This window comes from Acromyrmex echinatior, chromosome 8 (genome assembly GCF_024713525.1).
Source record: "Acromyrmex echinatior isolate Ae372 chromosome 8, ASM2471352v2, whole genome shotgun sequence".
Classification (NCBI taxonomy): domain Eukaryota; kingdom Metazoa; phylum Arthropoda; class Insecta; order Hymenoptera; family Formicidae; genus Acromyrmex; species Acromyrmex echinatior.
Window position 1 is genome coordinate 5,766,705 of NC_141859.1, and position 13,894 is coordinate 5,780,598.

Genomic DNA, 13,894 nt, shown 5'->3' on the forward strand with positions numbered 1-13,894 from the left:
TCGAAATATAATAGAGAAATTTAATATGTCAAAATCTTGATATGCGATATCTTACAATTAGTTACCTAAATGTATAAACCGCATGAATTAAATCGATTCTGAGGGTGGTTTAGCCACGGATAGCAGCGCATGCTTTGGCACCTGATAGCAGGGTATTTCAATAGAGAGGAGGGTGCGCAGGGTGGGTAATAAAATCGGTCACAGTCTAGCGAGTCGAGCCGGTTCTCTTTTACGAGGCTATAGTGCTAAATGATCTGTCTTTTTCTCGGTTTTTCATACCTCTTTTTCTATACGGAGCAATGTACCACTATTACAAAAATATCGTAAAATATTATGATGCCCAGTGATTGACAATGATTTAACGATAAATATACACACTTGCATACAAATGCTCGTTGTAAGCGCGATGCATCTCTTTTTCTTTTCAGACCTCTCATTCCTCTCGATCGATCATGAAAAATGTTAAAGGAAGGAATTTACGGTAGAAACAGACCAGAATGCTTCATTTTCATTCTCGCGAAGCGCTATGCGAGCCAACTTCGCGTGTCCAAAGAGTCCTAAAATCTTTACGATCTTCATCTTCTCTCTTCCGAGAGGGCAATGATCTTCACGGCATCTCAAGCAGTCTCCGGGTGTGTTTATGGTTTCTTCGTCTCGTTCTCGTCTGTGTCTTTCTCTTTCTGCATTGTATGTCGTTCGCACATCAGTAGATAATGTCGTCTCTGTGTAGCAATACGTGCATGAAACGCACAACTATTTCGTCTCGATATATTATATCGTCTCCCGTGAACGTGTCACCATTTTCTTGAAAGTTCGATGATAATAAACATCACCTGTGGTTTCCTTCTTAGAACTCATTGTGATTTACATTAACTTAATTTGTCTTAAGTCTTAAGCTATTAATTTATGGAATTAATGGATGTTGATAGAAATTTTATTACGAGAATGTATAAAAGATAAGATTTTTCTTTTAAATTTATTTTTAAACGCATGAAAATTTCAATTCTTTTACTAATTTTTTACTGCTTTACTACTTCACTTATTCGATTCTATTTTTACTCTATCAAGTCTGTACAGACGAATTAAATATTATTTATATTATTAAATATTATTAATATTATATTTATTATAACTAGATTATTTTAGAAAAATTTGATGGATTAAATCTAAAACGGAGAATATGTCTGTTTTTCGTAAGTATTATGTATACATAGTTATGTAAAAAAATATCAGCTTAAAAAAATATTTGATTAATTGCGAAACATTTGATTAATATAGACAGACGCTCACTTTATATATTCGGAGAAGGGAAACGTTTATTTTAACGATGGGTGTTTTTATGGTTTCAAGTGATACGATGTTGCAAACATATATGAGTGACATTAACAAAGAATCGTTATCCTCTTCTATAACGCCACCCACATCGCGGTCGCCTAAGCGATCGACGAAATCACGATTACATCTATCTTTTCTCTTCTTTTTGTTATTCGCAAATCGAGAGTACGCACGTTGCTTACTCCCCTTGTATTTGCGCCACAGTGGCTGACGAGCAAGGATTTTATGCGAACGTTTGACAGGATAGAATTTTACTGCTTCCGAAATGTCGTGTCTCGTAAAAGCCGCTGCGTTCACGACCGTTCCTTCATTCGACTCTTTTCGCTGGAATTTATTGCAATTTCGCGTTTACTATTTTTATAGGCGACGGAAGAATTGTTGGCAGAGTCTTCGGTTATATTTATTGAAATAATGTGGCGTTTGTGGAACGAGGATGGTATTGACAGATCGGAGATCTATAGCTGTCTTTACACTATTTGATATATGTTTTAATAATCAAATGTTCTTGTAAAAATGTCTCGCGTAAAAATAGTTATTCGTTTCAGTTTTAGATATTCTGAACTATGAATGTTATACATTTTAGTTTTAAATTAATGAATTAAAGATAACTGATTTCATGTTAGATCGCTATTATATTGGGTCATCTAAAAACCGCGGATACTTTTTAGATGACCCAATATGTTCATATATATAATAAATAGTGCGTCTCTTCTCGACGAAACGAACCCTCGATCGTATCATGACGGCGATACTTGGTTTCGATTACGCGCAGTGACACAACGATATCATTGCTACAAAGCTCGTTCTCGTATCAACCCTTGTCGCAACGTCATGTTCAATGCTATGCTGGACCGCGATCCACATACGAGGGAGGCACGTTTGACTGTGTAATACGAGCTCCTCGTTCGTGACAAGCTCGAAATATGCAGATTCTCTCAACTAACGAGTTAAAAAAACCGTCGTTATTGCTGTAGCTGCTGCTACGTTGGATACTTTTGTCGTCAACGTATCGATTTATTACAACTAGAAGCGTGCCTAAAAACGTAATACGTCTTGTAAATATTTTTTAGTCACTTGAATATAAAGTAGAAAAAATATAGATTAAATGTTACTAACTATTCTTTTTTTTTTCTTTTTTCTTCATTCTTATGCTTTATATTTTCCGTTGACTCATGTAACTTGGAAGTAGTTTATATTGAAATTGTTCGAGCGCGAGAATAACAGGATTTACGATAGCTCGGAGGTCTTACGATTCTTTTATATGAGTCGGACGCACGATTTTACATTTCGATAGCAACAAGAGCAATAATGACTTTGGGGATTAAAGTTTGCTGATGGCACGATTCACCACATAGAGTCGAACTTTCAGATTTTTCGGATTAACGTTCATGCTGATCCCATGATATTGGAAACAGTTTTACGAGTGGCGTTTTTCATAGTTAGTTTTTTATAACATATATATATTTTGACTTTAAGAAATTTTTCATGGCACGAGTTGAGAAATACGATGTTTTATGAGAATTTAACAAAGTCGATGGCACTATTTACCTTGGATAGGGACGAAACTGATGCGATATCAATTTAATAAGTAATCAAAATCTCGTGTAATCAAAGAATTCATTGTTAATAAGATTTACATAATTATTTTTATTAGCTGAACAGATCGGAAGTAATTGTTACTTTTTTATGATCTAACGCTAATTATGTGTCGATAAGATAAATATAACAGGTGACATAGATCATAAGAGTTTAATTTAAATGGCAGTTGTTTGACACAATATTTTTTTTTTGTAGAAGGTAGGAAAAAAATAAATATTAAATGCACATTCTTTATTTATTTATGATAACATATCTTTATAACGATAATACTCTGATAAGATTATGTTTTTATATTTTATATCTTACTTTTATTACATTTAATAATATTTTTACTGTATATCTTAAGATGACTTAAGATAATATTTTTTTATATTAGAAATGCACGCTTTACCTTGGACTTTAAAAGTAACGTATTTATTTATCTTATTGATATTTTAAGGATATCTCAATGAATGATAACCTATACTGGTTTCAAATTTTTGATGTAGAACATGCACTTTTCTTAAGGTGGCTTTTAACAACATGACCAATATAACCAACATTAACAAATATTAACACACGTACATGATATACATAATTATCCGTATAACGTAGACTAATATTAAGTGAATGTGCGTATAGTTGACGTACATTTGTCATGTCTGAATGTAGAACATTTTCTTTATGTAGAAAAAAATACCAAACATATATTTATATATTTTGTGAATAATTTTATGTGATAATTTTCCATTTAATTAAGCTGTAATTAGACACTGGTCCGTTACATTATCTCTGAGTAAGTTCTCGTAAAGCTATATTTTCTCCAATCCTATATTGGAAGCAAGTTGTTCGTTGCAAGTTATTTGTTCGCGCTTATGTGTGTTTGCTAGATTTGACTTTATAAACCATTTAACTTCTGAACAATAGAATGTAAAACGAAATGAAAAGAATTACGAGAATAGCAAGAAAGTTAAGGCCAGTACCAAAGATACTTTAAACTATTATACGATTACAATATGAAATTATCTTTGCCGGCTAGTGTTTTACGAATGGATCATATTTCTTTGTAAGAGCCTAGTCAATATATAATCAAAGAGTACGGACAGTCATTCATAACAGTTGTCATCATCGCGCGATATAAGAACTCTTTCTTCACTTTAGAGAGACATATCCAAATGTCATCAGTCAATCTCATTTCAGTTCTGCATTTAACTATACACATCTCGGTTTCTCTTCTCCGAAAGGATTCGGTTAGATAAGAAACGAATATAAACGTATCGTGACGAAATATGCACAACAGCTTGTCGTGTCATTCATGGGACCAAATGATATCGTTCGTAACGCTCCTCACATTACGTAATCGAACCTGATTCGATAATATGAGCATAGATTACTGAGAATCGCATAGCAACAGAATGACTAAATCTGTGATAATGTCTTTCTTTCGGTTGATATATGAGAATTACAAAATAGAGAATTGCTGAATGCATATCATTTAAGATATTTTTTTATTTGTGTATATTTTTTATTTGCGTACTAATTTGTAAAAGGACAATACCAAATTTGTTTCTAAATGGATATTGAAAATTGTGGCTTGATGTTTCAGACATCTATTATTACATATTTAAAGTTTTACGAATGACAAATTAATTGTTATAAATCCTTTTGTAAAATACTGCAAAAAATACGATTTAGGCAATCGATTACCTAAATTGTACCTATGAGTTTTTAAAATCGTATTTTCTTTGTAAGAGCCTAGTATTAAAAGTATTAAATTTATGAATAAAAATAATTAAGAATATGAAATTAACGGAATTATGAATTGATTCTGTTTATTTTTACTCGTTATTCGTTACAAATAACTTTTTTTAGTAAATAAACGTAATAGTAAAAAGTTACTTTTTAAAGTGACTTTTTCAATCTTATTAAAATTTTAGTGTGCAGTTAGTTAGCATGACAGTTATAAAAAATTGCAACGTCATTACCAAATCGATTATTATAAAAAAATAATAATTAAAATAACCTCTTATCCCTGTTAATTAATAATATAAAGTATTCATGAAGATAATTTCAGCGACTGATACATATTCAGCAATTCTTCATTACATAACATGAGAGGGAGAAGTCTATTGGGAGGACTTTATATACATATAGGATTTATTGAATTAATAATTAATATTTATATAATTAATATTATTACTCCTACAAATGGGGAAGTTCACTGATGTGAAGATAAAATTTTTATATGTAACGTAAGCTGGCTAATATTTTAATATAATTTTCTTTGTGATTCGAAGATTGAAGTAGAATTTCAATACTCATTCCTATTCTTTCTTTTACATGTATGTAACTAAACTTAACTTATCCTTCGAACGACACACATGGGTTATTTGTGTTCAATTCAATTTTAAGGCTCTTAAGTACTCGAAAAATTCTGTAAAAATACACACATGTTCTTTAAGGTCTCTATTAATTTTTACTAAATTATTCTGCTATGTAGACATTGGAAAAAAGTTCAGAAAAATTAGGAAAATAATTTTTTGCATCAGAAAATAAGAACTATTAGAAATAGTATAGCATAGATACGAATAACCCATGCATTCTCCTTTATACGCATATTATAGTGCATCTCATTCAAAATGGCATTGCACGGTGAAAGTTCGTGGTAAGCAGTAGATGGTTAGAGAACGGAAATTAAAGAATTTCCGGGTAACAATTTCCTCTTTACTTTGTTCTCTTACGATGCAAGGCGAATAAAAAACGAAAGAAGAACTTAATTCTTCAGTCGCCATGTGACCTGGTCACAAAGTATTATATTGATAGGAATAAGACGGCAGATATTGTACTATGTATAAGAAATTGTATCGTTTCATGAAATTTGTATTCAGAAATTGTATATCTTTTACGCTTACAAAAAAAAAATTATATTATTGAAAAATCTTGCAAAAGAAATATTACGGTAAATATAATCTATCCGACACATATATAGTTAATATAATAATACAGTGATATGATACAGTTGATACACAATACTATATAATAATTTGCATAGAAAACTAGTCTGCCAAGATGATGATGCCTCTCTTACAATCAGGCCTAGTCAAAAGTTTGGACTTTTTGTTTTATAGATACAGTACTATGCATATCTCATAAGTACCTAACAAAATTTTGATGAGAATTATATGAAACATTTATTATGCATGTATAAAGAGTATAACAACAGATCGTCTAAAGAAAGTGTCTATCGGAGTAAATTTTGATGCATAGGAATATACATATATGGCCAATGTTCTTTTAAACAGTATTATAGTTTAGTAGGCCAACGCACCTGCGCGCAAACTTTAAAAGGCACGTTGCACCCCTTCTCCATATCAACGGGCTCCTCGTCCTTTTCCCCGGAACCCTTCCTTGTCTCGACTCCTCCCCCATCGCTCTCTATTCTTCCTCTCTCGCTCTCATCGTGTGCACACGCGCGCACAGCAGAATGTGGTTGGCCAGATACACCTGGGCGCGTAAAAGGAGGGAACCAACTCCAAGCGTTCCAGCGCCACGGCACTTGCATCGCGCCGTTGTCTATTCCGCTGGGTCGTACGTATCGGGTTTTTAGTGGTAGAGGGAGTAAAAGGGAGCTATCGACATTAGCTGGGAGTAGGACAGTATTGGTGTTCAAGAGTAGACGAGTGTCGAGGGCATGAAAGGAGCCATTTCCTTATTTTAAAAACGATCCGGGAGTCTTTAGTAGGCGGAGTCACAACTACCAGATGCGCCACCATTGGTTGCCACATTGTTTAATATATCATAACGTAATTGTCGAAGAATTGGTGTCCACGATTCTATTGGCTTTAAGACTCCATTTATCTTTATATCCATTATTAATCTTCTCCACAGATTTCTTTAGTTTAGATAAAAATGCATGCATTTATTCAATACGTGCTGCTTATATGATATATTTCTCTCACGTTTGAATTTTTGTTGTATTTCAGATGGTCTATCGGAGTTAGTGATATATACATTGGAGGAGATGTACAAATCTTTCACAGTGTGGCGTAGTCCCACCAAGATAGAGCGAATCTTGCGCATTCTCGTCAAATATGCTCGTGAAATAGATTCGAGGATCAAATTTAATGGTTTTTTGGAATATTTTAAAGACTCGATTTTTAAAGGTAAGACATTTTTCAATATTTTTTTATTAAGGTAAAAAAATAAAATATAATACTTCTAAAGAAAATATTATCAAACATATTAATTTTTAAATTAATGACTTAGAAATATGTTATATTGTGTTCGCGATCTAAATATTTATAAAATGTATTTTATTATATAGCAATGTGAATGATAAATTTTATAACTTATAATGATGTTAAGTAAAATATTTAAAATTAAAGGGGAAGATTTTTTTTATTTGTTACTTATATAATAAAAAGAAATAAGTATTATACGATAAATCCAATATTATAAAATATTAATTCGAATTTTTCTTTTTCATAGCTACAATAATTCGTCATTTGAAAATTATTCGCCAGAATTTTGTGCAGAATATAATTTTACTATCTATAATTATATATTTAATATATTATTCATTTTTATTTAAATATTATTTATTTCCACCTTGAGAATTATATACAATTCCTAAATTTTTCAAACTTAACACGTTTCGTTAATTATTGTCAAAATTCGTAATTAGATTTGATTACTTCTTGACAATGCTTTTGAATTTCATGGAGTAGTAATGAGAATTGATTACGCTTAAACTAAAGTGTAAATTATATGCAAATTTATACATTCGAAAATTGATACAAATTTAATTTTCTGGCAACTAGCAACAAGAAGATATCTTAAACATTTGCCGATATCAGATATAAATCGTCGACATTGGTGTGTAAATACTACAAGTCTTTAGAAGTACTTTAGAAATTATAATTTTACTGAAAATTGAAAGCTTTATTATTGTTATATTCAAAAGATTGCAACAATTTTTTTAAATCAAAAAATTATGTTGTTTTATAATGTCTAATGTTACATATATTGAACTGTATATTTAATGTAAAACAGAAATATTTGCAGAAAGAATTACAGTAAATAATTTATTTTTCGTTTTTAAATTATTTAAATTTTGGCTATGAATCGCACGTGTTTATTTCCTTCTCTCAAGAGCCTTATCAACTTTAATATGAATTCCGCGTGTACCTGACATCCCTAAGAAAATACATTCTCGGAAGATACATTCTCTTTATCTTAGATCACATTTTGATGCAAGCCGATGCATGATATTAGGTGTTGGAATTAATTCGTAGCGTTTTTTAATGAAAGAATGTTATTTATTTCACATGAGCATTAAAAAATACATTAATGAAAGTACTTCCCATCACTTGTAAAACGCTACGAATTAATTCCAACACCTAATAAATATTAATAAAGTAGTCGATAATTATTGCAAAATCAATATCTTTATCGCAACGCGCGAAGACAACTTTGAAAAAAATATAAAAAAAAATCGATGAAGAATCTTGATTTTTTTCGTCTTAGAAGAAACAATCTCATCATTGAAGATAATACCTTACCCTTCATGTATCATGAAAATCATGATACATATGAGAACCTGTTTAATATCTCACATTTAAAATGCAATTCGCAAGTTCTATTTGTACACTCGACATTTTTAATTCCACTGTCGTCAAAACTTTCACTTCGTCGAAACGCTTTACGGAAAACCTTCTTGTCCACAATGCCAAAGTGGATAATACATGAATAATATTATTGATGATTTTCTACACCTGAAGATCTTTTCCTTACATCGAAAGTCCTATTTTGAACAGTGATATTGCTAGAAAATAATTGATGATTTTTTTATAACTTTGCTGAGAAAAAAAATGATTTGAGTGAAAATCAATAAACCAGAATCTTCTAGTTTGTTCATTTTCAATCAAATTTTTCCCAGTGTTCATAATCAAAATAAGAAATAACATTGCTTACAAGTAAGGATTATGTGCAGATATAAATAATAAATAAATGAACTCATTTACTTTCCATTATTCACTTTATTGATAAAGAATTTTTGCTAAAGGATTATCGGTAAATTAAAAATATTTAGTTTGTGGGGCCTAAGTGAGGAGTTGCCAATAATACATTTTATACATACATATGACTATACTTAGAAGCTGCTTGACGTACAAAACTAACATATTACTGCTGCCACTTAAAATACTCTGCAGTAAATATGCGAACTGTCGTGCCAAGCAGGAATCGTTACTGCAGTTATAATGTATGTAATCATCATTACATACTCGTCTCAACTCTCCAACGATTGCTAAATTTTACTATTGGATAACAGCCAACGTAAACGAAAATGAACTTCGCCACTATGTCTGGTTTCAATAAGGTTTCAAGGTCGATATTTAATTTCCGCTTCTCAAAAAGATATACTACGCGTAAAAATGATATCCATAATAAATGTTTGTCTGAAGGATATTAAAAACGAGAAAATTGACTCGGATTTTCATTGAACACTATACACACTTCAATATTCTGATAAGAATTTTTAAGAGATTCAAGCTTGCAATGTAAAAAGGCACAATTGGATTATTAAAGTATGCGCTGCAGATCCTGCTTTATTCTGAAGAGAGTAAGAAGCGATCTAAGGCATCGAAGAAAGGTACGATGCTTTTTGCTAACTATGACCGTGGATAATCAATACTCGGACAAACCTTCCTTCCTCTATCGTAAATTGCTTCGGTTCCGGATCACTAACCATTCGCCCAGAACCGTTGCGAGATATTTAACGATCGACGAACGATTTGCGGTAGTGTTAAATTTATAACATTATTGCACCGTGTTGCATTTAACAGCAAAGTTGTTGACGATTTGTATCATTGCAGATCTCGCAATCAAGTACGTGATGCGCTATTTAATAAGCTCCTGATACAATCTCGTATAAATATCTTTGTATGACACATTTTTACGTGACGCTAAAGCTATTAGTTTCAATTTATATGTGTCCGTATCATAATTACATCTTTTTAGTTGAGTAAGTTTGCGTGTGTTAAAAATAGAATTAAAAAAATTAATTTCATTTAATATTGTCTAAAAATTAAATTTTGAATGTGTTTTTCATTGCATTTTGATGTCCCAAAATCATCAAGTTATTTCTCAATCACGGATTTTTTTATACGAATTTGGATTGTCCTGTTCATAAAGAAGATTTGAAATTGTTATCTATAGCTTCAATAATTTTGTATAGTTTTTAATTTTTTAATTTTTAATAATTTAAGTTTTTATACTAGATATATTTCCGATTAAAGTTATGTATTTAGCGTTAAATTTTTGAAAGTGAAACGCTTAAGTAGTCAAAAGAAGAGAAAGGAACATGTGTAATGTGTTAACAATCAACTGACTGATATTTGCTCTAATCTGGCCATTATAAATTGCTTAAGCCGCTTAGTTTATTAAAAAAAATAGAGTACATTCAAAATAGATCTTAAAATTACAATCTATAATCATATATAATACAACACTTGTTGAGATTCATAATTGAATATGATTTTAAATATGAATTTTATTACAATATAGGATGCTTGTTATATTCTTATTATTTTTGTAATATTTATATATTTTTTTGTCATGTTTCAAATAATAATACAATAGTTGTATCTGTATAGTTATATCAATACTTCTTTTATTGATTATTATTATTATATCCATAATTTGTAATCAAATCATCTCATTCATTTTTTTGCAGACTCTCTAATTAGTCGTTGCTTAATAAATATTTTGTTGTCATTATATTGTTAATCCTGATCACTATCGTTTTGGAATAAACATAACAAAGAGTCAATACAATCTCGATCTTGTTTGCTCGGTTGAATAGCTACAATATTTAAGTCGACACGAAAAACGACATTCCAACGATGATAGTGTGAACAAGAAGACGGTTAATGGCTTTATATTTTATTGAGCACATGGTTACATACTATTTCTAACAAACACATGAAATCATAGAAGGATGCAAAGCTAATGTGAGTCAAACACATAAAATATATGAATTCATACAAATATCAAGTAGTGTGTTACAAAATTAACGTATAGAAAATCAAATATCAAAATTGATGTATAGAAATAATAATATATTAACAGAATATAAAGTGCTCGAGTCGTCAGTTGAAACATGAAAAAAAACTATCGCGTGGGTTTATAATGATCAAGGTATATATTTTAATTTAACTTGATGTATAATTCTGAAACATCTCAAACGTAATTTAATTATACGGAAAATATATTTAACAAACGAGGGTATCTTAATTGATGCGATCGTACTGTCTTTCTGGAAAAAGATATGTGCCTTTTGTTGACTAATTTGATGCATAACCAGCACGCGTGTTTGACAAGTCTAATTGCATTGGAATGACACTCACTTAAATAGCGAATGTCCACACCTCTGCGCACGTGTCAGAGATTAATGAGGTTCTTCGTGGAAAAGTAAGAATGCTTTGCCATAAGAACAGTAATTGCAGTAGAGGTAGCGGTTTAGTGTAAATAATGAATCAGCAATACTAATGTGCGTATGGTGCCTGCACGTTAACTGCCTGCCACATATCGATATAGCTGCTACAATTAGCACGAATGTAAAATAAGCACATTACAACGATACCACTTAATTGAATTATTGCATTTGAGATAATTTTTTATGTTGCGTTAAAGAGAACTATTAGGTGTTGGAATTAATTCGTAGCGTTTTTAATGAAAGAATGTTATTTATTTCACATGAGCATTAAAAAATACATTAATGAAAGTACTTCCCATCTCTTGTAAAACGCTACGAATTAATTCCAACACCTAATATTATATTAATATAAACTTAATTTCTTTTTACAATTAAATTAAAAATAAAATACTTGATTGATTATTTGCGAGAAATAATTAGAATTTTAAAAAATTACAACGTTGTTTTAATGTTGTATCGGTTCAGAATTAAAGGCACGATATTCAATGCTCTCAAGTTCAAGTCGTGATTAATATTCGTTACCGTGACCGACATAGTTTTAAGCGTAACATGAATTATATCATAATTTAATGATAATTGCATGCCGACATAATGATATCGAGAAAAAAGATGAACTCACTATATTGCGTAATAAAAATGCATTCGATTGCTCCTTAATTATCGGTTTATCACTGATTTGTTCGCTGTATGAATTCTAGTGAAATAAATCGGATAATTTGATTAATGCAATTACATAAATGTTAATTATTTTAATACAATTGCATAATTATTAATTGTATAAAGATAATAAATAATTTAAAGTTTGTACAGAATAAATATCGGTTAGTTTCTGCAATTGCGATTACGTTGCATAAAAAATGATAACGCGATCGTGATACTGCTAATAGAAAAGTATGTGCGTGCGTATACACTTTCTATTAGCTGCACTTGTTCTTGCATGCGAGCGAGTAGTGATCGTCTCACGCTCTGCGCCACAAAATATATTTTCATACATCCCAGACGAGGATTTTTGGCACGCGTTAGGCGAATACTTAGCACGATCGGTCCAACTTGACGTGTTATAACTGAGAGACATGCAACGCGCACCAACGTGATGTGTAAATAATCTCATGTTTACGTTGCTATTCGCCGCATTGCTATTAATCTTTCTGTTGTATCTACCGTGACGTATTTTCTGTAGTCATTATATACTTTATACATGTTTAAACAATCATTTCAAAATGTTATAAATTTGGAAAAAGGAAAAAAATTAGTAAAATAAGAAATTAGTAAGTAATTTTGAAATGCATTAGTCATGAAAAATAGAAATAACAAATAGACATTCTTTTCAAAGAGGTTTTTGACACTTTTTCGGTAAATAAAATAAATATCATAAGAAAGAATTCTCAGTATTCGTGCGTATATGTTGTTTTTTTAATCAGAATCAATAAAGTTTATTGTGTCAAAAGAACGGGTCTCGTGTTTTATTGAGAATATGTTGGATAACGTGTCATTATGGATCATTAATATATCGCGAGGCTATCGCGTATCACACGTTGAATCTTGGCCATTTATGACTGCTAGAATCACTGGAGACACGATTGACCTTGTGCAAGTGCACTCTAATCATGTGCTAGATATATCGCTAACAATAAGTACGAGTATACGCAGTATAAGTGTGTCGTATCTACGCATGTAGAATTGCCAGGAGTAAAATGGAAAAGTTTTGTAGCTCAAATAAATGTTTGAATGAAGGATGATTATATAATTTTTTGAAATCAACGATTAAATAATGTTGTTACGCAAGTTCCGAATATATATTTCTTAGATATGTGCCATTATGCAACATTACTATTTAACGTGCATTAACATTATATAAATTAAACAATTTCAATTATTAATTAAGTTGCAAAAATCATATTAGTAGATAGGGATCTGTAATTGCAATAATACGATATAAAATTAGGTATATGTTAATAACATCAATAGCATAATTTTTCGAGCGATAAACCAAAAATCAGAAATCAGTTTAAACGCGGGAAAAGATTGAGACTAATAACCTCAAGATCTATCTTATATCGAACAAGTAGAAGGCAACTTCATATTCAGGCCACCCGTGGGAAGATGTTGTCTACTCAAATAATAATTTCATATGATTAAGAGTTTGATTGTGCTAATAATTATAAAATTAAAGTCGAATGTTGTTCAAAAATTAAATACAGAAAATTGAATACAGAAATAACTAAGTACTAACGAAACTAGTAAATAGGACAACGTCGTGGTGAACGTAATTTATATTAGAAGTATATTATCTTGCTCTAACAAAAAAATACAAAAGTGCTTTTCATAGCAAGCAGGCGGAAGATTCGAGTAATGTTGCATGGCCTCATTCAGATCCAGTATTTGCTTGGAGAAGTTCCGTTAAGCACCTTATAATCTTTGCCGAATAATCTTTGAATGTGAAATTTATGTCTGCTTTCGAGAAAGTGACATTAAAACGGTTTA

General features: G+C 30.8%; 1 protein-coding gene across 1 annotated transcript in view; it reads left to right on the forward strand.

Moving 5' to 3' along the window:
• The window catches only part of dsx (transcription factor doublesex), a 67,988-nt gene that overhangs the window by 19,194 nt on the left and 34,900 nt on the right, over positions 1 to 13,894 (forward strand). The window contains exon 5 of the mRNA XM_087409121.1: positions 6,897 to 7,076. Within this exon, the coding sequence (XP_087265247.1) occupies positions 6,897 to 7,076 (180 nt within the window). The remainder of the gene's footprint in view (positions 1 to 6,896; positions 7,077 to 13,894) is intronic.